This window comes from Hyla sarda, chromosome 4 (assembly GCF_029499605.1).
Source record: "Hyla sarda isolate aHylSar1 chromosome 4, aHylSar1.hap1, whole genome shotgun sequence".
In the NCBI taxonomy this organism is placed as follows: domain Eukaryota; kingdom Metazoa; phylum Chordata; class Amphibia; order Anura; family Hylidae; genus Hyla; species Hyla sarda.
Genome location: NC_079192.1, coordinates 55,126,496 through 55,149,825, shown reverse-complemented (window position 1 = coordinate 55,149,825; position 23,330 = coordinate 55,126,496). Strand labels below are relative to the sequence as shown.

General features: G+C 45.6%; 1 protein-coding gene across 4 annotated transcripts in view; it reads right to left on the bottom strand.

Annotated features, from left to right (window-relative positions):
- Nucleotides 1-316: 316 nt before the first annotated feature.
- The window catches only part of LOC130367949 (tumor necrosis factor receptor superfamily member 22-like), a 54,353-nt gene continuing 31,339 nt past the window's right edge, over nucleotides 317-23,330 (bottom strand). The window contains exons 1-8 of one of the 4 annotated variants that reach the window (XM_056571006.1): nucleotides 19,230-19,532; nucleotides 10,521-10,652; nucleotides 6,765-6,879; nucleotides 5,740-5,825; nucleotides 4,565-4,657; nucleotides 3,023-3,042; nucleotides 1,235-1,352; nucleotides 317-729 (exon numbers count right to left, since the gene is read on the bottom strand). In XM_056571006.1, coding sequence (XP_056426981.1) covers nucleotides 446-729; nucleotides 1,235-1,352; nucleotides 3,023-3,042; nucleotides 4,565-4,657; nucleotides 5,740-5,825; nucleotides 6,765-6,879; nucleotides 10,521-10,652; nucleotides 19,230-19,272 — 891 coding nt within the window. In that variant the 5' untranslated portion in view covers nucleotides 19,273-19,532 and the 3' untranslated portion in view covers nucleotides 317-445. Of the gene's footprint in view, nucleotides 730-1,234; nucleotides 1,353-3,022; nucleotides 3,043-4,564; nucleotides 4,658-5,739; nucleotides 5,826-6,764; nucleotides 6,880-10,520; nucleotides 10,653-13,335; nucleotides 13,427-19,229; nucleotides 19,533-23,330 lie in introns of those variants that run through there. The other 3 variants (XM_056571007.1, XM_056571004.1, XM_056571005.1) reach the window with 3 other exon arrangements.

The window sequence follows — 23,330 nt, the reverse complement described above, 5'->3', positions numbered from 1 at the left end:
TTTGAAAGTGGGCAGGCTCTTCTCGGCTATCCGCAGCAGATTTTCCACGGAGGAATTTACGCTGCGGAAAATCCGCCGCAAGCCCTATTGAAGTCAGTAGGGACTGCGGCGGATTTTCTGCAGCGTAAATTCCGCCATGGAAAATCTGCTATGGAAAGCCGAGAAGAGCCCGTCCCTTTCAACGCACCCTAAGAAAAAAAACGCACCCTAAGAAAAAAAAAACTTGCACATTGCAACATGTTGGAAAATGTCAACATCACTCACTACATGGTCTCACTACATCAGTTTTAGTTTTGATAACAAATGACGTCAATGATGATGATGAGTGTTTTTATTAAATTTTTTGGGTCTATTTTCATTTTTTTCTTTTTTTGGTGTTTATATTTTATCTTTTTTTTTCTTTTCATTTTTATGAAAATAAGTTAAAAAAAATAAATATCCATTCCTATGTAGTCCGTTCAAACAATCCATCTGTAATCAATTTATCAGCTATGTCTTGCGCCACTTTCTTCTTTTTAATGTCGCACAGGTTCTTCAACCAGATGTTCACGTCAAATTTTTTATCCTGGTGCAGTAGTTGCAACATAGCGTAATTCTTGTCGTAGGTGCCTTTGTTGTCATCTTTTGCACGCTCAATCTCATTATCGTTCAGTCCCAGTTCTCGTACAAATTTCTGAAATTCTCCGTTGGGGACCTGGTCCACAAAGATGTTGAAAGTCTTGGCAATCACTATAAAGATAAAAAAAAAGTGACATGATGTTATATAGCTGCTATAATCTAAAGGGTCTAGTACAGAGTTTCCTAACCAGTGTGCCTCCAGCTGTTGCAAAACTACAACTCCCAACATGTTCGGGCATTTTAGTTTTGCAAAAGCCCCCCCTCATGCCACTCAAATATTCTCTGAAAATTTGCTCAGCTTTGTCCTGGGTCTGCAAGCAAAGCAATTCAAGTCTATCGAGTTGGAGGAAGGAGCTTTGTCCACCAGCTCTGAGAGAGCTGCAAATTATAGATAAAGCCTGCAGAGCACAAATCTGGTGAAAAATACCAAATATGAGTTATATATTGGCCAGGAATAGCGCTGCTCCTCATGTACACACACAGGGGAGCTTATCCTGAAAAGTCACCTAAAAATGATAGGTACGCGTTAAATGTCTGCATCTAAGGAGTTAAACGGCTAAGAATAAAACTACAAGGCAAAATATAACTGTATGTGAGATTTAAATTTTTAACTTACCTTCATTTTTCTCATTCTCTGTGATGTTTTCCTTAAAGTGAAGTTTTGGTACTTGCAGAAAAGGTGTTTCGGTGTCTCCTGTTGGAGTCTCATCACGTTTGAAAGACACAGTTAGTATCTGTCCGTAAAATACAGGTCATATCCTTAGTCAGTGTGTACAAACATGTTACATTAAAAAATGAATAAACAAACTGCGGGTGATTTATGAAGTTCCCAAAATATGGAGAGCATAGTGAGTGCCAAAATTTATTTTGTGTATTTTTTACACTTTTTTGGAAAGTGTTGAAAAAACTACCATTTTAAACAAACCAATATTTGGTATCCATCCCGCTGTCTGCAGAGATCACGTGACAGATCAGGGGACGCACTGAACGTCAGTAGGTAAAGCTGGACCGCACAAGTCCTCAGGGGGCATGCTTGTCAGGCAAAAAGAGAAGAAGACAAGCCCCCTGTGATCAGATGTTGTCTCGAGCCACAGAGGATCCTGGGAAAGGCTCGAGACAACAGTCATGCAGAAACCTGAAGAATGCTTAACCTGGGGAGATCATAAAAAGACAAAAAAATTGTGGATCCACCTAACACAGGTAACGCAAGTACTAAAGACATAGCTTTGCATCACGGGCAAAGTACTGAAATGTTTAAAAAATAAACTGTAACACCCCTTTAAAGGGGTACTCCGGTCCTAGACATCTTGTCCCCTATCGAAAGGATAGGGGATAAGATGTCAGATCACAGGGGTCCCGCCGCTGGGGACCCCCGGGATCTCGGCTGCAGCACCCACCTGTTGCGGCTTCCGGCAGCGCTGGAGGCTCTCATCCCAACGCCTCACGACCACGGTTACGGGAGATTGTGACGTCACGACTCCGCCCCCGGGTGACATCATGCCCCGCCCCCTCAATGCAAGTCTGTCACGCCCCCCTCCCATAGACTTGCATTGAGGGGCGGGGCGTGGCGTCACACGGGGGCAGATTCGTGAGGTCACCATCTCACGTCACCGTGGTCGGGAGCCAAAGCCTCCATCGTTTCTGGAAGCCGCAACAGGTGGGTGCTGCAGCCAAGATCCTGGGGGTCCCCAGCGGCGGGACCCCCGCGATCTGACATCTTATGCCCTATCCTTTGGATAGGGGATAAGATGTCTAGGTGTGGAGTACCCCTTTAAATGGGAAGGTATGCCTAGTAGAGTAGCTCACAGCCCTCAATTGGTTTGAGCGGGTTGGTATATGACAAGTTAAAATTTCCCAGTAAAAAATTGTCAGTTCCTGTGCAGGGTGTGACCGCATTGTGATCTTCCTAAACACAGAAACACTTACAGCTGTTCAATTCTAGCCGCTAAGGTTTGTTACGCCCAACAGGAAGCTGAGATTGATAAACAGAGGGCCGAGGAATTAGGAAATGAGTCATCGACTTGACACCAGGAATTTGTTTGAAGACACACCCCACAGATCTTACCGTCTTTATATATAGAGGGAAAAGTGGTGACCCTTATGACTCTACCCTTTAAGGCCACATATAGGAAGCGGCACTGGGTAAAGCCAAGGGAAAAGAACACAGAGGTGGATCGCTGGAAAAGCACCTCCAATAACAAAGGCACAGTACAGTACCTGCATGGCATGTGCTGGGTAAATGCACAGTGCTCCATAATATTTAACCACTTACTGTTCTCAGTCATAGAACGCTCATACATAAAATATGACTGGAATAAATGTAAAAATTATATATATAAAAAAACACATTAAAAAGATATCACATTAGTTCACACGCAGAAGAGTGGAAAGTTAATGCACTTACTTTTGGTATCAACCTTGATCCTGAAAAAAAGAAAATAAAAAAAAAAGAAACTGAATTAGTTGACCTCTCCTGTGTTTAACACTACAATTTTGTGACTGCTAGCGAATGCTGAGAGTTGACTCCACAAAAGAGAAAAAGAAAACGGAGCACTCACCAGTCCATGGCAGGCAGGACAGGTGGATACGATAATCCAAGGACTGAGCACCGGTCCAAGCAGGGAGGCGGCAGATGGAACCAGGGTGGAGCTCAGATGTCGGGCCTCGGACCGTTACACGCCCCTAGCCAGGGCCTGACGAAGCGCCTAGAGGCGTGTAACGGTCCGTGGCCCGACGTCTGAGTTCCCCCTGGTTCCATCTGCCACCTCCCTGCTTGGACCGGTGCTCAGTCCTTGGATTATGGCATCTGCCTGGGCTGCTTGCTATGGACTGGTGAGCGCTCCGTTTTCTTTTTCTCTTTTGTGGAGTCATATATGCTGCTGTTTATTTCTTAGCGTGCAGCGCTCACTATCCCGTCGATACATATGTGGTGTCCGGTACCGTCCCTTGTGTGCTAAATCCCCAAAGTCAGAGTTCCTATATACTGGTAGGATCCTCCTGGTGGGATAACCCCTAGTCACCTCTTCCTTCTTTAATTTTATTATGTTTGATGAATGTAATTGTATATATTTTATTACATGTATAGTACTTCCAGGACCGTAGGTCACATGATCACTAAGCCTAATGTTAAGTTAAGCTTAAGGACCTTCCAGGGCACATGATGTGGTCACATGATGTACCATAATTCTTTGTGAAAGGACTGACAGCTGGTGGGAACCAATAAGCTCTAAGCCTGCCCTCTCTCCATATAGGGGCGCTGTAATAAATCTCTCGCTCTCTTTCCCCGGCATATGACAGTGAGCGGAGCTCAGCACAAATCTAAAGACATGACTAGGCCTGAAGCCTATCACTGCTGCAACTTACTAACCATGAGTTTACCAAATCTAAACTCTGTTAATCCTGCGTGACTGCTGGACTCAAACAATTCCCCTAAATCCAGCGTAATTCCAGACTCAGAGCTTATATACTACAAGGTCCCAACCAACTGTGAGGAACTTACAGACTACTCTTCTGTATAGACTGTTTACCGTTATCAACCTGCATAAGCTGCAGTAAAGTTGTCTACAGTTTACTAAACCTCTGGTTGTGGACAATCCTTTATTCCCCCCTATTGTTCCTGGGACGGGTGGCGGTAGGATATATATATCTATAGAGGAAGAACCCGCACCCTGGCGTCACGACAGTTAAGGGTTAATCCAACACCCTTTCATCACTGCACAGCTGCACCACCTACACCCTACACCCCCAAGCTACCATACATACACCTGAGTCCGATATCCAAACCTTGTATGCACAGTAATAATACAACACGATGGTGCTGATTGAACTCTCTTTCTTTGTGAATTTGAATGCTGAGAGTTGTAGTGTTATAACTGCCGGGAAACTACAGGCTGCAGTCTATAGCCTTAGGCTATGTTAGAGCACAGACGTTCCATCAGACACTTACCGGCATTACCAGAACATTTCTTCCTGCAGAACCAAATGACGACAGCTACCAAGATGGTTAGGATAACAAGGACAACAGGCACAATTATGGCGGCTAAAAGAGAACAAGACAAATAGATATTAGGTGTGTCAGAAGGGTTTTTTGGGGAGAATTATCAAAACCTGTCCAGAGGTAAAGTTGCTGAGTTGCCCTTAGTAACCAATCAGATCGCTTCTTTCATTTTTCAGGGGCCTTTTCAAAAATGAAAGAAGCGATCTGGTTGGTTGCTTTGGGCAACTCAGCAACTTTTCCTCTGGACAGGTTTTGATAAATCTCCCCCCCCCCCCCCCCCCCCGTTATGTTTGAGGAATAAAGACATATGTCAAAAGCACAACCTCCAAAATGTTTAGTAAGGGATGAGGCGGTAAGTACTAAAGGTGACATGGAGTTATAAGGGATGCATCTTATTTGCTGGATTAAAGTTAGCTGGTGTTTGATGCTTTAGAGACTGTGGGACTTCCTGCTATAGGAGGGGGAGAGGGAGCTGCCTCATTCATTGTCTGGATACAGAGCTATTCACACTGACTCGCAGTAAAGGTGACAAGGATACAAGGGTTTGGTTACATGCAGCAGATTTCCTGGATTTACTTCATTGCAGGAAGTCACTTGGTGATATATATCCATGTGACTTCCTGCAATGAGAGGGGGAGAGCAAGCTGCCTGACTCATAGTCTGTGTAAATAAAGTTGCAGCACTCACCAAGCATATTCAGGAATAAGGAGCTTTATTGAATTTCCTTCAAATCCAACAGGACGCCTTTCGGCCGTAGTCTTCCCCTGCTGTCTGACAGTGGAGGAAGGCTACCACTGAAATATGTCCTGTTTGTTTTAAAGAATATGCAATAAAGCTCCTCATTCCTGAATATATTTGGTGACTGCTGGGACTTTATTTACACTGTTTCTGGACCTGATCCACTATGTGCACCACCCCCAACGGAAGTGCCAACCAACTTATATAATGTCTTATATACTGGACACAAAGTTGACAGTAGATTCCAACTACATGATATGTCTGGGTATTTGTTCTTGCCTTTTGTTGAAGAGAACGTTTTCGTTTTTACAGACAATTTTTTTTTAGAATGTTCAAGAAAAAGAAGACAAATATAACTAGATAACAGTAATAAAGCAGTGTCCTACTTGTATCGATGGCAGTCTCTGGTGGTCCACATTGTGCATCTGACGTTGAATTGCAGGGGGTCTGTATAACCAGATCTGGGGGACACCTGAAGAATAGAGAAAAGTGTTGGTTATTATGTGTACATCATGTGTATCTTATGGATACAACCCATTTTAAAAGCAATTTAAATTTTTTTTTACACTTAAAATAAAAGTCATCAACACTGGCCAATCTCAATGAGCTTATGTAAATGGAACTTTCCCTATGCTCCCCCAATAGTATGTGTTAGGGGGAATATGAACTGGGCATGTTCGATTTGAACATCTCATTTATATAGCAGACACATATTAAAGGAGACCTATCCACAGGATAGGGGATAAGTAACTGATCACGGGGGAGCTGGGACCCTGGTGATCTCCTGAAGGGGCCCCGGTGCGCCATTCATTTCTATGAGAGCAGCGAAAAGAGTACAGCTCTCGGGCATTATCAGCGCTCCCATAGAAATGAATGGAGGACGTACTCCATTCATTTCTATGGGAGCGCCGGGGTCACGTCCCGGGGATCGCAGGGGTCCCAGGGGTTGGACCCACTGCAATCAGCTACTTCAACTATCCTGTGTATAGGGGATAAGTTAATATTTGCTGGAGTTCTCCTTTAATATGGGGATAATAATGTCAGATTAAAGCTACTATTAAGCTAAATACATCCCACAATCCACTTGTCTTCTCTTTATGGTGCAATGATCTATGCTGCACTTTATATCATAGGGTTCCTGACCTGCATATGCCCAAAAACTGTATAAGAAAGTGTCTAGAGATCTATGCTGACCAAATAATGTCTATTACTGAACTATGATTTCAGTGGTTTAGGGCAGTGGTCTCAAACTGTGATCCTCCAGATGTTGCAAAACTTCAACTCCCAGCATGCCCGGACAGCCGTTGGCTGTCCGGGCATGCTGGGAATAGAAGTTTTGAAACATCTGGAGGGCCACAGTTTGAGACCACTGGTTTGGTGTATATAGATCAGATGCGTGTGAAGTCCTCACCTTGTGGTACATTTTTGGCAGACCTCACAAGGAGCACCTGGAGGGCAGTAGGTTCCTTTCTTGCATTGACATTTGGCGTTCTTAGTGATGGTGCATGGAGACACCTCTTCTTCATCTGTAAAAGACAAATGTCAATTTGACAAGTCCAATATGTGAAATATCTGCTCAACTGCATGAATCCAGACCCCGTAGGGCACAGTCATACAAGGTAAAATTTTACTTTAAATTTTAGACTGCTAACAAGGAAGCCTTTAAGGAAAACATTTTCCCTTAAAGGGGTACTCCACTGCTAGACATGTTATCCCCTATCCAAAGGATGGGGATAACATGTCTGATCATGGGGGTCTGACCGCTGGGGACCCCTGCGATCTCTGCCACGGCACCCCAGTCATCCGATGCATGGAGCGCAGCCGCTACGCCCCCTCCCATAGACATGAATGGAAGGGGCGTGGCGTGATGTCACGATCATGGAAGCCCCAGGCTTCCGTGACCGTAACGCTGCAGCACCGGACCCCCCGCGATCAGACATGTTATCCCCTTTAAGTAAAATAGTATAATTCACTAATATCTTCTTTTCCTGTTCTCCTTCCAAAGAATTTATCATGTTATAGGTTTTGATAAGAATAGGTTTTTCTGAAAGCCCGTATAGGACTTCAGTATGGGGCTCTTCCAAAAATCTGTGCAGGGACATGGAACCTGTCAGCACGACATATACCGATTACATAAGGGTATATACTGTATATATGAGGTGACCCATTACACATATATATACTCATTGAACCAAAAATAATGCACTAAGAAAGAGTTGTTGGAATCAGATTAAACTTTATATGTGTGAATGTAATGATGGTATATGTAGGGGATTCCAGTATATGGAAAGGATACGTTTATTGAGGAAAACTGTACAAGTAAAAGGAGGCTCTAGTACCCTTTTGGGTGTCTCTAGCCTGGATACAAGATAAGATACAGTTGGGCATTATGCACATGTGGTGACCCAGTACAGAATAAAGTGTTCTTCTGCCCATCCTGTGTTGCAGATGCTGCTTCAACGTACGTCTTGTGCCCAATCTCCTCAAAACTCTCTATGATTCACTTTGTCATGCAATGTTATACAATGGTTGATGTATTGGTATTTTCTATGTACTTGTCACTTTAAACCTTAAGCCTGTTGTCATGGACCTTGTTGTTAGGGAGTATGCAAAGGTGAACCAGGTGACTTATCCGGCCAATGGGATCTCTCTAAATTGCTCCTGTATATAGCACAGCCAGTTCAGAATTCAGTGCAAGCTGAGGTACAGGTGAGAGAAGTGTGGAATCTGTCTGTGAGGGGATTCTGAAGGAGGCCTGAGGCCTAGTCCAGCAACCACGCATCTTCTACTACCAGTTAACCCCAGTACCCAGGTGAAAGTCAAACCCTTGCGGTAAGCACTACAGTCCGGGGATCTGTTAGTCAAGTCCAAGTAACTACAGTCTAGCGTGGACTGCATACAAGTCAAGTCAGTCAAATACAGCACAATCAACTATAAGTCCCACCAAGGCGATAAGCTTCCTAAAGTGCACCCTGCATCTCCTTTATGCTAATCTGAGCTGTGACAACCTCAGTAAACCAAACCAGTTATCTGTAACCTTGCGTGGGAGTGATTATTTGCCCCGTGCCTGGCACAGGAGAAGCTGGTCTTCCTCTGGTGGTGTATAGGTCAACCACGCCCTGGCATCACGAAAAAGGTTAATTCACACATTACCCTCACCCGACACCACACATACACATTTTGTATGGCATCCTGGCACATTAGCCTACAAATGTTACACCTGGGCCTGTAGATCTTACAGGCTTGTAGGTTGCTGAAGCTGGAGTCCCTTAAAAACTCAGTTGATGATATCTAGCAAATACATTCCTGGGAAACCCTTGTGTGTTTGGATGAGCATTGTCCTGCTAAAAATAGCAACTGAAAGCCACGAGAGGCAACATATGTGGCCGCAGGACATCCTGTACATATCGCAGAGTTGTAAATGTCCCTCGTATCACTACTAGAGGGGACCGACTGTCATATGGGATGGCTCTGCAGATCATTACACCAGTAGTTGGGGCAGTGTATCGCTTCACAGCAAAGGCAAGATTGAAGCCCAAACCATGAGGCCGTCATACTCGAACCTGACCGTCATCAGATCAGAACCCAAACAGCCAGGATTAATATCTAAACACTATGGCCCTGATTTACTATTGTAAACCCAACATGTTTTGTCGGGTTGTGCGCCAGAAATTCTGTCTGTGCCAGAATCGAAAAAACCTGACAAACTCTCCATTTTACGCAGAAAACCCGAAAAGGGGGCGTGGTCATCGGGGGAAAAGGGGTGTGGTTGCTGAAAAGGGGCATGTTCCCGACATTTTCACAAAAAAACAACATATTTACTAAGGTTTCCACAGAAAATGTGGTGGATTTGAGCTGAGGAAAACCAGACAGATCAGAACATGTGTAAAAAAAAAAAGCAAAGTGTAGGGAAAAGTGCAAAATGTAGGGAAACCTTAGCAAATACAGTGGAAAAAAATTGTAGGGAATTAAAACCCACAAAGAAACCTACACAACACTCTTAGTAAATCAGGGCCTATGCATTTCCAGTCTGTAGCAGTCCATGTTTCTCGTTCATGACACCACTGCAAACGAAAGCAATGGCGTCTGGCTGCCAATGGTAGGACACATAATGGGAGCCATATTTACTTCAGGTTTACTTCAGCTAAACACCTGGATATGGTTTGGGCAGAGACAGGGGTGTGTAATGAAAATGTCACCTGTGTCTGGATGGTGAATAAGAAAACTGTGGAAATTGCTTGTGCTTGCTGGTGGATTAAACACTCCTCTCTATTGGTAAGCTATCTGGAGACTGTTTGCCATGTGAGCATGCCCTCACATAACCACTCCTTCCAACACCTCCAATCCACCTAGATGGGGGGTAATTCGTTGAAATGACTATCGTGCCTCTCAGTCCAATGATGATTTACAGGCAGGGAGCGAGCGCAGGCTGAATGAATTAGGACCAATGCCTGGCCGGCATCGGTCTGAATTCAGACGTGACGTCACGCCAGCCTGCAGTAAGCCACTAGGAGGGAGACCCCTAGTGGACGGTTTTCAAATTTAAAATAAACTAGTTTAATGAAAAAAAAATATAATAGATCTATATTAGAGATATGTTGTAGTACATGAGTACTAGAACATATAAAAAAAAAATTTTGGCGACAGTTCTCACACCATGAGGTTCACTTCCCAAAAGTAGCCTCGGAGAGCCTTTATACAGCAGGGAAAGCACTTTTTAACTCTCTTGTGGCAAGACCCAGTATGTAATCAGACCACACCTGTAATCATTTACATATCTGCCTGAGACATAACCGCATGTTGAGTTTTGCAGAAATCTGACATTTTTATCTGGGTGCATTCATTTTTTTCCCCTCATAGACAGATTGGTCAGATTGGTAGGATTGGCAGCAATAGTATGTACTTGACAGCAGGATAATGGTACGTTGCCTTTATAGAAAATAATGGCAAGCAGCACTTTCATCTTATGTAAACAGGAGTAAAGGCAAAGCATCCACTTGATATAAACCCGGGAAGGAAAGCTATGCATGTGGGCAGGAAACGTATTCACCGACAGACATGACAAGACATCGGCTTTGGACATCCATTTCACAGATAGACATGCACAGTATAGACATATGCCAGATCGGGAAAGGAACTGCTTTACAATTGGAGAGCCGTTACTCACCTGCGCGACATACTGTGCATGGAAGGCAGGAGCTCATTCCTGTTAGATGTTCGCTAAATGTATGTCCAGGGAGACATGGCGCACAAGTACTCTCTGTGTCCTCAATGGTGCATGGCCTCAGTACCATATTACCTACAAGAGAAAGATAAGACTGATGTTATCCAATTACCTATGTATACAGACAAGGTCACACCGGCACTAGGGTAACTATATGTGCAAGTAGTTATGATAACATGCTACCTGTCATATATGGTGTGCAGGAACTATGAATAGATTTCATGTCGGTGGACCTTAGGGGTGTGAATCGGCAAGAATTTGGCGATACGATACGTAACGCGATACACATATGACGATACGATATATCGCGATATATCCCGATTCTGTTTACGAAACAATATATCGCGATATATCCCGATTCTGTCTCGAAAACTATATATTGTGATTTTTACGCACGCTGTGATACCAAATACAGTGACCCCCCGACCTACGATGGCCCTGACATATGATCAAATCGACATACGATGGCCTCTCAGAGGCCATCGCATGTCGATGTCAGCATCGACATACAATGCTTTTTCGGGGGCCATCGCATTAAGTGCTATCCGGCAGCGCAAAATGCTTAAGCTGCTGCCGGATAGCAGCTTAATGTTCCCCGTGTGGTGCGGTGAGTATTACTTACCCCTCCACGATGCTCCGGGGTGCCCTTCGGGTCCAGTGCTGGTCCTCCGGTGTCTTCTCGGCCCTCTCCGGTGATGTCAATACGCTGTTGCGCACGCCGTCCCGTCATCCAATAGGAATGGCGGTCATAGCGGCGTAATGACGTCGCTACGCAGGCCCAGTAAGGCCTTGCGGAAGACAGCGGAGGACCGGAGAAGACCAGGAGAGCCCAGCAGAGGACCGGAGAAGACCAGGAGAGCCCGGCGGAGGCCCGGGGTCACCATCGGGAGTGGCGGGACGCGGTCCGGAGAGGCAGGGACAGGTGAGTACAGCTTCCTATACTTTACATTGCACGAATCCCTCAACATACGATGGATTCGACAAAGCATGGCTCGTTTGGAACGAATTACCATCGTATGTTGAGGGACCACTGTATGTTTATTTTTATTATGTTTATATGTTTTTATATAGGAATAGGGGGTGATTTGAACTTTTAATATGGAAGGGATTAATGCGTCTTTTACACTTTTATTAAAACTTTTTTTTAATACACTTTATTAGACTTTTAGGAGGAATCATTAGATTCTTCAGACAGATGAATAGAGTTCTATTGAACTCCATTGCTCTGTGATCCATTGATAGAGCCTAGTCCAGCCAGGATCTATCAATGACAGAGCCACGGGACAGCAGGAAGCAGAGGTAAGCCCTCTGGCTACCTCCACAGTGGATCGCCTGCCCGCGATCATGCTGCGGGCGGGCGATCCACCCCACTAGCCTACCAGGGAGCATTCACAGGTCCCTTTAGACGCTGCTGTCAGCTTTGACAGCGGCGATCTAAAGGGTTAATAGCCAGCCGTGGCGATCGCCGCATGCTGGCTATTAGCGGCGGCCCCCAGCTACTGAAAACAGCCGGGGGCTGCAGAGTATGGGGCGGGCATGAGTTGGGGAGCCTTCTCCATACACCCAGAGCGCCGTCGCACTTGTCAGGTCCGGCCATGTTTGCACGAGCCGGAAAAATTCCCCTGCCCAGCGCCCGGAACTGCATGTCCCGGGTGTCGGGAAATACGAATTCCACATCCCTAAAAGGATCGATTCAAAAATATTTTGAATCGATACAGTATCGCCAAATGAAAAATCGCGATAATCGAGTGAATCGATTTTTTCTTACACCCCTAGTGGACCTATAGCATATTTATAGACACACCATCTAAACTTCTGCAAAGTCTGCATGGAAACATATATAGGCACAAGTAGCAACTCTAACGTAGCTTTTCACTGCAATTTGAATCTACTATATATGTCAATAGGAAATAATTTCAAGAATGTCCCGTAAACCTGCTACCTAGTATGTGTAATATGGCATCAGGCCACATCCGGGCAGAACAAATAAGGTAACCTTGCAGGTATGTTCGTAATGAATGGAACAACGCCCTGAGTGGAGTGATGGATTGTATAACGTTTGTTACAATAGTTGTGACTACAAATTTTGCTACTCTGCCTAAATGACTTGTACGGCAACTTAAAGGGTTACTCCACTGGAAATCATTTTTTTATTTTATTTTTTAAATCAAATGGTGTCAGAAAGTTAAACAGATTTGTAAATTACTTCTATTTAAAATCTTAATCCTTCCAGTACTTATCAGCTGCTGTATGCTCCACAGGAAGTACTTTTCTTTTTGAATTTCCTTTCTGTCTGACCACAGTGCTCTCTGCTGACACCTCTGTCCATTTTAGGAACTGTCCAGAGTAGAAGCAAATCCCCATAGCAAACCTATCCTGCTCCAGATAGTTCCTGACATGGACAGAGGGGTCAGCAGAGAGCACTGTGGTCAGACAGAAAGGAAATTATGAAAGAAAAGAACTTCCTGTGGAGCATACAGCAGCTGATAAGTACTGGAAGGATTAAGATTTTTAAGTATAAGTGATTTACAAATCTGTTTAACTTTCTGACACCAATTGATTTAAAAGTTTTCCAGTGGAGTACCCCTTTAATTCTAGCACCAGGTTATAGTTACATAGTTAGTACATTACAGTTGGAAAAAGACACATGTCCATCCAGTTTGGCCAAGAAGAACATCAGACATCCAAACTATATTAGATATAACAGTGATCCATTATTATATTGTGGTGGCCCAGTAAAGGAGTTGTCATACTGTACACCTGCCCATCCTGTATGGCGGCTTCCCTTTCAGTGTTCCCCTGGGTCCACATCCTTCCTCAGGACTCTAAAGTGTTAAAAGTTCTCATGTTATATGCTGGTTAATCTTTTGAGGTGTTTGTCTCTTTAAATCTATGTTGTCAAGGCCTATGTAACTAAGGAAGGTGCAAGTGAACAGGTGACTTGTTGGTGACTGTGGCAGTGTGGCAAGGAAAGGGTGTATTTCCTTGGCTCACCCTGCAGATGCTCTCACCTGCTTCTTAAGTAATGAGGCAGGAAGGAAGGGAAGTGTATATGAGATGGAGACTCAGTCTAAGGCTGGGTTCACACTACGTTTTGTCCCATACGGGAGCGCATACGGCAGGGGGGAGCTAAAAGCTCGCGCTCCCGTATGTGACCGTATGCGCTCACGTATGTCATTCATTTCAATGAGCCGACCGGAGTGAAACGTTCGGTCCGGTCGGCTCATTTTTGCGCCGTATGCGCTTTTACAACCGGACCTAAAACCGTGGTTGACCACAGTTTTAGGTCCGGTTGTAAAAGCGCATACGGCGCAAAAATGAGCCGACCGGACCAAACGTTTCACTCCGGTCGGCTCATTGAAATGAATGACATACGGGAGCGCATACGGTGACATACGGGAGCGCGAGCTTTAGCTCCCCCCTGCCGTATGCGCTCCCGTATGGGACAAAACGTAGTGTGAACCCAGCCTAATCTGGGCTCTTCCTAGGAGACAGCATGTGGGCTGTAGGGAAGAGACAGAGGCTGCTGAGGAGTACACAGCCCGAGCTATGAGGGGCTCAAAGAGACTGCCATGAATTGTGAGTAGAAGGTTGCAGGGGACATAAGTTTAACCGGCTGAGGGAAGCTCAGCGGTTGTTAGTCAGGACAAGCTGATCTGTTTAGTCAGTGACCAGACGGTCTAGGATTTTGTTTTGTTCCTGCTTTTTGTTTATTTCTTTCCCTGCAACCTGTCTAATAAAACTGGCAAGGTGCCAGATTTGCATTATAAGCATTTGTTTGCTGGTTTATTGAGAAGAAACGCATCCTGTGGCGTGGTCCAGGACGATCCCAGAGCTAATCCCCAAGACGGATCGTCACATTTTGGTGGAGGATGCGGGCAACCTGTTGCCAAGGGCAACCAACAAGCGAGTTGGAGAGGAGCTGTTGCTAGGAGCAACCCCCTACAAGATTGCAAGTCGGAGGAGCCCAGCAGAGGAGTTCAAGCACAGTTTGGTGTCTGTGGAGGAGCGTTGCTAGGGGCAACGGATCGAGAATTTTTTTTCAAGAAAATGGGACAACCTCGAAAGGCTGTTGCTGGGAGCAACCAATGTGGGCCACAACTGATGGACGCCAAGAAGAAGCCGAGGTCCCGTGAGTTGTCGGTGGGCGGAATCCCACTGTGGGTGGACTTGGATTGTTGCCAGACGGTATCTCGGATTATGCCAGAAATAATTCCATTTGTGAAGTCGCGCCCGGAGCCCGGTAAGACTGTTCAAATTACCTTTGATACATGTTTTGGGACAGTAAACCATATGATGGAGGTATGTGCGGAACTTACAGTGGAAATTGTACTGGGCAGAGACTTTCCGTATTTCTGGCAGCTGTGGGATGCTGAGAGTGCACCTGAGAGTTCGCACACAAAGGTTCCGGAAGGAGTGAGGACTGGGGGGTCTCTACTGGACTGTGTGAATGGTGCTGTATATTGTGAACCCATGCAGGCTGATAATGTTTTTCTTGAAACACTTATGTTAATGTGTTCTGATGTAAAGAGTTCTATTCCCACCTCTCGCAGGACAAAAGAAAACCTGTGTGAGCTGGAAATAGAAGGTAAAAAGATGACTGTTTTGTTAGATCCAAAATGTATAATAAGTCTGGTAAAGACCAGCTGCAAAAAGCCAGACCCCGCTATAGTGTCTATGCAAGCCGGTGTTTGGGGTTATAAAACAGTTAATGTGTGTATTTCTACTCCCTATGGTACCATAAGTCACAAGGTTGCAATAGAGCCTACCTTAGAGTATGAAGAAGTGCTGGGGAAGGATTTTCCGTTTTTTCAGCAGTTGTGGGAAGATAGTCAGGTGACTAGAGCAGGAACACCTGATAGGCTCACAACACTTGGTTTTCACCACATAGCAGGGGACAGTAACTCAGCTGAGGACAGGGAGTGTCAGCAGACCCTAGATATATGTCAGGTGGGAGTGTGCCAGACCACTAGGGGAGCTGAAGAACAGTCCGCGAGTCAAGTTAAAGTGGTGACTGGAATAGAAGCTCCAGAGATGGCTGTGGAAAAACCAAAACTCCAGAAAAGAGTACCAGTGGAGCTGGGGGCTGCACTTACGGTCACAGACAGAGTCCTAAGTGAAGGAGACTGTGACAAGACAAAAGAAAAGTCTACCAAGAAGCCGAGAGACAGTTTAGAGGAACTGATCAGGAATCTCCCTGACTCGCTGGTGCCAAGAGCCATTGAAGTTGTTTCTAGGGGCAACAAACTTACCGCCAAGGCATTGCCGGTCCAACGGGAGTGTTTAGCGAGAGTCTCCAGAGTTGCCAACGTGGTGGGAGAGGAAGAGTGCCAGGTGTCAGTGGCACCTGTTGTGGATGATAATAATGAGGCACAAGTGGCCGCAACCCCGGAAAAGGGGGAGACTTCATCTAGAGATGGAGAAGAGCTGGGTCGAGTGTCTGACAGAGGACCAGAGGATGTCTCAAGGTCTAACAGCGAGAGTGAGGAGACTGCTGTCAGTAAAAGGTCTCGGAAAAGACGAGCTGGCCTTGGGAAAAAACTGGAGCAGATCCAGAATCTGGAAGAAACCCTGCAGATGGTTTCTGTGAAGTTGTTGGAGAAAGAAAAAGAGGTACATCTGCAGGATGAACTGTCCCGCTCCCAGGGTCTTGTGACCAGCAAGGAGAGTGAAGTGCAGAGTCTGGCCAAGCGGATGTCATTCCAGGAAGAAGAAGTGAGTCTTCTACATGGTGCATATCAGGCTCTGCAGAGTGATCACAAGGCTAGCCTGGTAGCCATGAAAAAAATAGAAAAAGAGAAGAATGAAATGAAGATGGAAGCTGAAGCTCTTGCCAGCAATCTGGAGAGTGTCTCTAAAGCTAAGAGACAACTTGAGGAGGAAGTCAAGGTGAAGAATGCCCTTGCACATGCTCTTCAATCTGCTCGTCATGACAATGTCTTGCTCCGTGAGCAGTATGAGTAGGCCCTGGAACAAGTTGAGACAACATGAAAACAAGAACTTGCAACAGGAGATCTCAGATCTATCTCAACCGGTCGGTGAGAGTGGAAAATCTATCAATGAGTTATTGAAGTCCAAGAAACAGTTGCTGGACAGTGAGAACATGATCTCCGCACAACTCAAGAGTGAGCAGCTGAGATATATAAAGCTGGAAGATGACATGAAGATCTTAAAAGAGAGCCTGGAAGCGCAGAACGAAACGCGCAGAAGGTCTCACGTAGCTGCCTTGGTTTTGCTGGGAGCGCAACTCTACGAGCAGGTGGCTGTGCTGGCGGACAATGAACAATTGAGGAAACAATTGCTGTCATCGGAAGATACTGTCAGGGACTTGACAGAGTTACTTGACAGTGAGAGGATGAAGTCCGCTAAGCTCCAGTGTAAGCTGCGAAAATGTGAGAAAAAGGAAGAGGACCAGGAAGTCCTAAAAGAGAGCAGAGACCAAGACATGGCGGAATTGGCTCAAGAAAGGCTTCTGGGGCCGAAGTTACAGGATACAGTTATGCTTTCTCTGATTGCGAAAAAGTCCTCTAAAGCTAAGATTGAGGTGAAGTCCTGTAAGAAGTCTCCTGAAGCTAGGACTGAGCTGAAACCTGGTGGGAAATCCTCTGAAGTGAAGACTAAGGAGAAGAGAGGTGGGAAATCCTCTGAACCTGAGCAGACCAAAAATTCTGAAGGTAATGCTGAGGCAGAGAAATCCTCTGAAGCAGAAGCTAAACCAGAGTCAACCTCAAAAGCTGTGAGTAAAGAGAATGGCACAACTGAAGCTACAGGTGAAGAGAAGAGTAAGCCTGAAGAAGCTGCAGTAGTAGAAGCTGATTCTACACAAGAATCTGAAGGAGCCAAAGACTCTGAAGCCAAACCTGAGGAAGCTGGTGCCCCTGAAGAGAAAGCTGGAAGGGATGAGGTGAAACCACGTGAGAAATCCACTGAAGTCAAGACTAAGTTGAAACCAGGTGGGAAGTCCTCTAAAGTTGAAACTGAGATGGACCCGTGTCAGAGGTCCTCTGACGGTACAGAGAACAAGACAGTGGTTGGTGAAGCCACTGAGGCCGAAAGATTCTCTAAAGCAGAGGCAGAGGTCCAGCAAGCCAGAAGAAAACAAAGGTTAGAAGCATCGGTCCTCTCACTCCTTAATTTCCAGAACCCTGCCCACACCAGGTTGAAGAACCTGGTACTGGAGAGGTGTGACCGAGTGACTTGCAATTGGTGGCTGGTAAAAGTCCGGAAGAAAAAAGTCAAGGACTTCAGAGACTGTGGGACAAAAGTTGTCCAAGAGAAAGGAAAGGCAGATGGTTTCTGCCTTTCAAATACATGTGCTCCTTCCCGGTGGTCTGAGCAAAGGGGGGGGATATGTGGCAGTGTGGCAAGGAAAGGGTGTATTTCCTTGGCTCACCCTGCAGAAGCTCTCACCTGCTTCTTAAGTAATGAGGCAGGAAGGAAGGGAAGTGTATATGAGATGGAGACTCAGTCTAATCTGGGCTCTTCCTAGGAGACAGCATGTGGGCTGTAGGGAAGAGACAGAGGCTGCTGAGGAGTACACAGCCCGAGCTATGAGGGGCTCAAAGAGACTGCCATGAATTGTGAGTAGAAGGTTGCAGGGGACATAAGTTTAACCGGCTGAGGGAAGCTCAGCGGTTGTTAGTCAGGACAAGCTGATCTGTTTAGTCAGTGACCAGACGGTCTAGGATTTTGTTTTGTTCCTGCTTTTTGTTTATTTCTTTCCCTGCAACCTGTCTAATAAAACTGGCAAGGTGCCAGATTTGCATTATAAGCATTTGTTTGCTGGTTTATTGAGAAGAAACGCATCCTGTGGCGTGGTCCAGGACAATCCCAGAGCTAATCCCCAAGACGGATCGTCACAGTGACCTATGGGATTCCTCCAAATTGCTCCCATATATATCTGGGAGGAGCTAGCCATATATATCTGGGAGGAGCTAGCCATATATATCTGGGAGGAGCGTCAGTTCAGTTGAGTTCTGTGCTGAGGTACAGTCAAGTGAAGACCTGAGAGTGTCTGGTGTTCCTGAGGGAGACCAAGGCCTAACCACGCAGCCACGCAGCTACTACCAGTAACCCCTGAAGGTGAAAGTCAAAGCCTGGTGGTAAGCACAAATACAGGGGACCAGTCTAGGCAAGTTAGTCAAATCTGTCAAGTCACTACAATCAGCGTGGGCAGCACAATTCAGTCCAAGTCCACTACAAGTCCCAGCGAACCAGCAAGCTCCCTAAAGTTCACTGAGCATCTCCTTTGGCCTAAACTGAGCTGTAAAGACTTTAACATCCTGTCTGCCTCAGTAAAGTGCCGTTGTTCCGTAACCTTGCATCGAGGTGATTATTTACCCTGCGCCTAGCCCAGGAACCAGCGGCCATACCTCGGGTGATGTAGAGGATAACCACGCCCTGGCGTCACGAACACATAGAGTTAATACCATCTGCCCTAAGTGTTAACAACATCTGCCCTTCCAACACCCTCACGACAATATCCTTCCAGATTACTCCTTGAGGGGAGGGCATCATTTTGCTACATGACTTTTGTTTCCACTTCTTTCTAGGGGGTTAAGCTTGGGACTATAGGGGTAAAGTTTCTCCTAGAGGAAGGAACTAGCTTAAAAGTGTTCCCCCCAAAAAAATAGTGCACAGATTTTCACTTACCAAATGCCCTACAACCATCTAATACATTTGGTGCATGTACCATTCCTGGCCCTATTCTTTGACTGTACAAACTCAAACTTGACAGTCTCCAAATGTGCTAGATACTGTATATAAAAGTGCCTCAGGCTGATTGATAAATCCTCTATAAGGGTACAGTCAGACGAGCGGGTCCACAGCGTGTTTTACGCTGCAGATCTGCTGCTGAAGGACCCCTACAGGGTGCCTTTTGACGTGCCTGCTCGGAGCAGCAATACGCCGCTACAAGCAGACACACTACCGCGATGTGCGAGTTGCCACGCATGCGCGGTGTACTCGCACACATCGCGGCCGCTCCCCCTGCTCCCTGAGCTGGGCCGAGAGCAGCCGCGGTGTGCAAGTATACTGCGCATGTGCGCGGCGACTGGCACATGGCGAAAAGTGTAAATAAAAATTTGTAAAACTCATAATAAGGGTACGTTCACACGGGGGGATTACCTGCGGAAAATCCACAGCAGATTTTTGCACCATTAACTTCATTGGGTCCAAAGGAAAATCTGCAAATCTGCCTCTATTGCGGATTTTCTGCTGATCCGTTGAAGTCAATGGTAGCAAAATCTGCAGCGGCTTTTCCACAGCAAATACGCTGCGGAAATTCTGCAGGTAATCCACCCGTTAATGTGGTGAAAGCTATGTGTGCCAAATTTTTAAGCATAATGGGGGAGATTTATCAAAACCTGTGCAGAGGAACAGTGGTGCAGTTGCCCATAGCAACCAATCAGATTGCTTCTTTCATTTTCCACAGGCCTCTAAAGAGGCCTGTGGAAAATGAAAGAAGCAATCTGATTGGTTGCTATGGACAACCACACCACTCTTCCTCTGCACAGGTTTTGATAAATCTCCCCCATTGTGGGAGATTAATCAAAACCTGTCCAGAGGAAAAGTTGCTGAGTTGCCCATAGCAACCAATCAGATTTTACTTTCATTTTTGAAAAGGCCTTTGGAAAATGAAAGAAGCGATCTGATTGGTTGCTATGGGCAACTCAGCAACTTTTCCTCTGGACAGGTTTTGATAAATCTTCCCCATTGTATCAAAATTTTTGGCATTTGGGCCAATGTTTCAGTATGAGGCCCCGGAATTATATCGATGCTGCATTCAAAATCTGTGTTACATACGCCCAGAATATAGATGTCAGAATGACAAAATATTTGTCTTGAAAAATAAAATAATAAAATATCGTATTACTGATACGTCAGACACGTCTGGGCCTAGTATTGTGCGTATTTGGCTTATACTTATATTTTCCATATTCTCTATGTAACTAAGAAACAGGTTTTGCAGATAAAGCCCCGAGCACGAGATCCTTCGCAGGAAGGATGACGTAATAGAGGAGGAAATTCCCGTATTTCCAGTCAAAAGTCCAAATTCCCCTGATAAGCAGCAGTTTCCTCACTTAAAAGGTACAAGGGAGGGGCACACGGGTGGGGGGGGGGGGGTACTGGAGCGACGTGCAGTCTCACTAGATGTATTTGACATTGGGGTCTTCCAGTTGACCCTGTGCACGTGCAACATAAGGATAAGATTATGGATTTACTACTTATTTCAGTGTTTCCCAACCAGGGCTCCTCCAGCTGTTGCAAAACTACAACGCCTAGCATGCCCGGACAGCCGTTGGCTGTCCGGGCATGCTGGGAGTTGTAGTTTTGCAACAGCTGGAGGCACCCTGGTTGGGAAAAACTGGCTTATGGGGTTCTGAATGAACTCGTAACTCTAAGGAACACTGAACATAATGCTGTAGTCTCATACAGTTGGGGTTTTATACACTGTTACTAGAAAAATTGCAATTTTGGGGGTTTTTTAATTCAAATTTATTAACCTAATATAAAGGAACGATATATACTTCTTCTTCCTGCTGGATTACCTTTGGTCTACATAATCTAAATAAAAAAAGCTATAGCGGCATTAAAAAACAAAAACCCACATATCACCTTAAAGTGGTACTCCGCCCCTAGACACCTTATAAGATGGGGGTCCCGCGATCTCCGTGTTGCACCCGACAGGTTCAGCGCTGTAGGCTCGTGATGTCATGGCCGCGCCCCACTCATGACGTCACGGCCACACACCCTCAATGCCGTCAATACCTCTTCAAGGCCGTCACACCCCCTCTCTTAGACTTGCATTGAGGGGGCATGGCTGAGACCTCACAAGTGTGACGTGACTGGGACTTCACGAGCCTCCACCCCACATCGCCAGTCATTCCGGCATGGAGCGAAGTTCGCTCTGTGCATCGGATGTCTGGGGTGCCACAGTCGAGATCGCGAGGTTCCCCAGCGGCAGGACACCCGCCATCAGACATCTTATCCCCTAGGGGCGGAGTACCCCTTTAAGGATATGTTCACACAGGTGGGTTTCGAGGGTGTATCCTGTTGCAGGTTTTCTCACAATCCTCAGCAGATTACATTGACTTCAATGGGGTCTGCTGAGGAAATTCCACCACGGCCTTGGAACACGCTCATAGCACCCCCATGTGATTGTACCATAAGGCCTCATGCCCATGTCTTCATGGGGGGTATATTCATTCATGGCGGTTTTGTTGCAAGAATGTCTGCAGCTGAAAGTCGAATCCAGTCATCTGAATGGGGTTGTTTTGAATTTATGCAAGACCCATGCAGATGAATGGAAAAGGTGTGGAAATGTCTGCATATAAAATCTGCCGCATGTGAACATACCCTACCAAGTCCAAACAAGCACCTATAGACTGTACTATGACTCCCCTATTGCTGTTCCTCTATACAACTCTATAAGAGTCTATTTACCCGGTGGAGTTCCGCCTGAAATGAAAGCCCGATACACTTCTATGGGATTCCGCACACCCGTTGACACTTCGGAAATCCCGCTTGCGAAATAGCGGGATTTCCGAAGTGTCAACGGGTGTGCGGAATCCCATAGAAGTGTATTGGGATTTTATTTCAGGCGGGATTCTGCCGACGAAAATTCTGCTGTGTGAATAGACCCTAATTCTGTTGGATTTTATATAAATCCAACCAGGGCCATTGCTATTGGGCAGCGGTCTCCAAACTGTGAACCTCTAGATGTGACAAAACGACAACTCCCAGCATGCCCGAACAGCGGTGCAACATCTGGTGGTCCATAGGTTGGAGACCACTGCTATAGGGGGTGCAAGGGTTGCAGTTTCACCTAGGCACTGGTGCCTGAGGGAACCTAAAGTGCCCTCTACCACACAAGATGGGGGGACCTATTACAGGGCCCAAATGCCTTTGAATTTTACAGAAAAATGGTGGCCTCTCCCACCTGAGGCCGTAGTATGGAGATGTTCTACCCTAGAGTAGTTATATGTCTAAATGTCTACAGCGTTGGAGGTGTAAGGATCCTGTACTGTCTCTTTTAAGTCCATTTGACGTCAATTTACAACCATTCTTTAGTCAGTAACAAAATGTCTTTAAACAATTTGCCTTTGAATACCATTAGTCCATTGTCAGCAAACATAGACGGCATCTTTGTTCTTTATCTTTATTATGTCCCTTATTGCTTTTTTTTTTTTACCTTACCTTTACCTCTATGCACCCAGGAATTCAGCTCATGAACATATATAAGCTAATAGCTAATATAATCATGAAAGGGGTTTTCCAGGCTTTGTTTCCAGAATTTCTCAGACACTGGACAAAACAACCCTTTGTACTACACTTATCATTCATATTCTGGTCCTTTCCTCTCCACCGCTTGCTACTCATCTCCACTTGTCCCAAGTATCTGCTCAGCCATCCATGTTCATAGTGAGACAAGGTCAAGTGACTGCATTTGTAAAATAGACTGTATGTTCCTTTAAATTAACTGTGTAGTAACTGAGACTGGAGACTATTACTATAAAGAGTCATTTTTTTTCAAGATGTTGTCTGTACATGCTATGTTATGTTGTGTTGCACATGTGGTTTGTTATGTTGGTGCTGCTTATCTGTTCTGGACTATATTGCTTTTGTTTGACAGGGGGACAAATTGGTGCCCAGCTGTTAACTAACAGGAGGTTTTGGGGATTGGGTAGGCCTGGTGGATAGGTATGTATTGCAACACCAAGGCGTTGAGTCACAACACTAATGGGTAGAGAA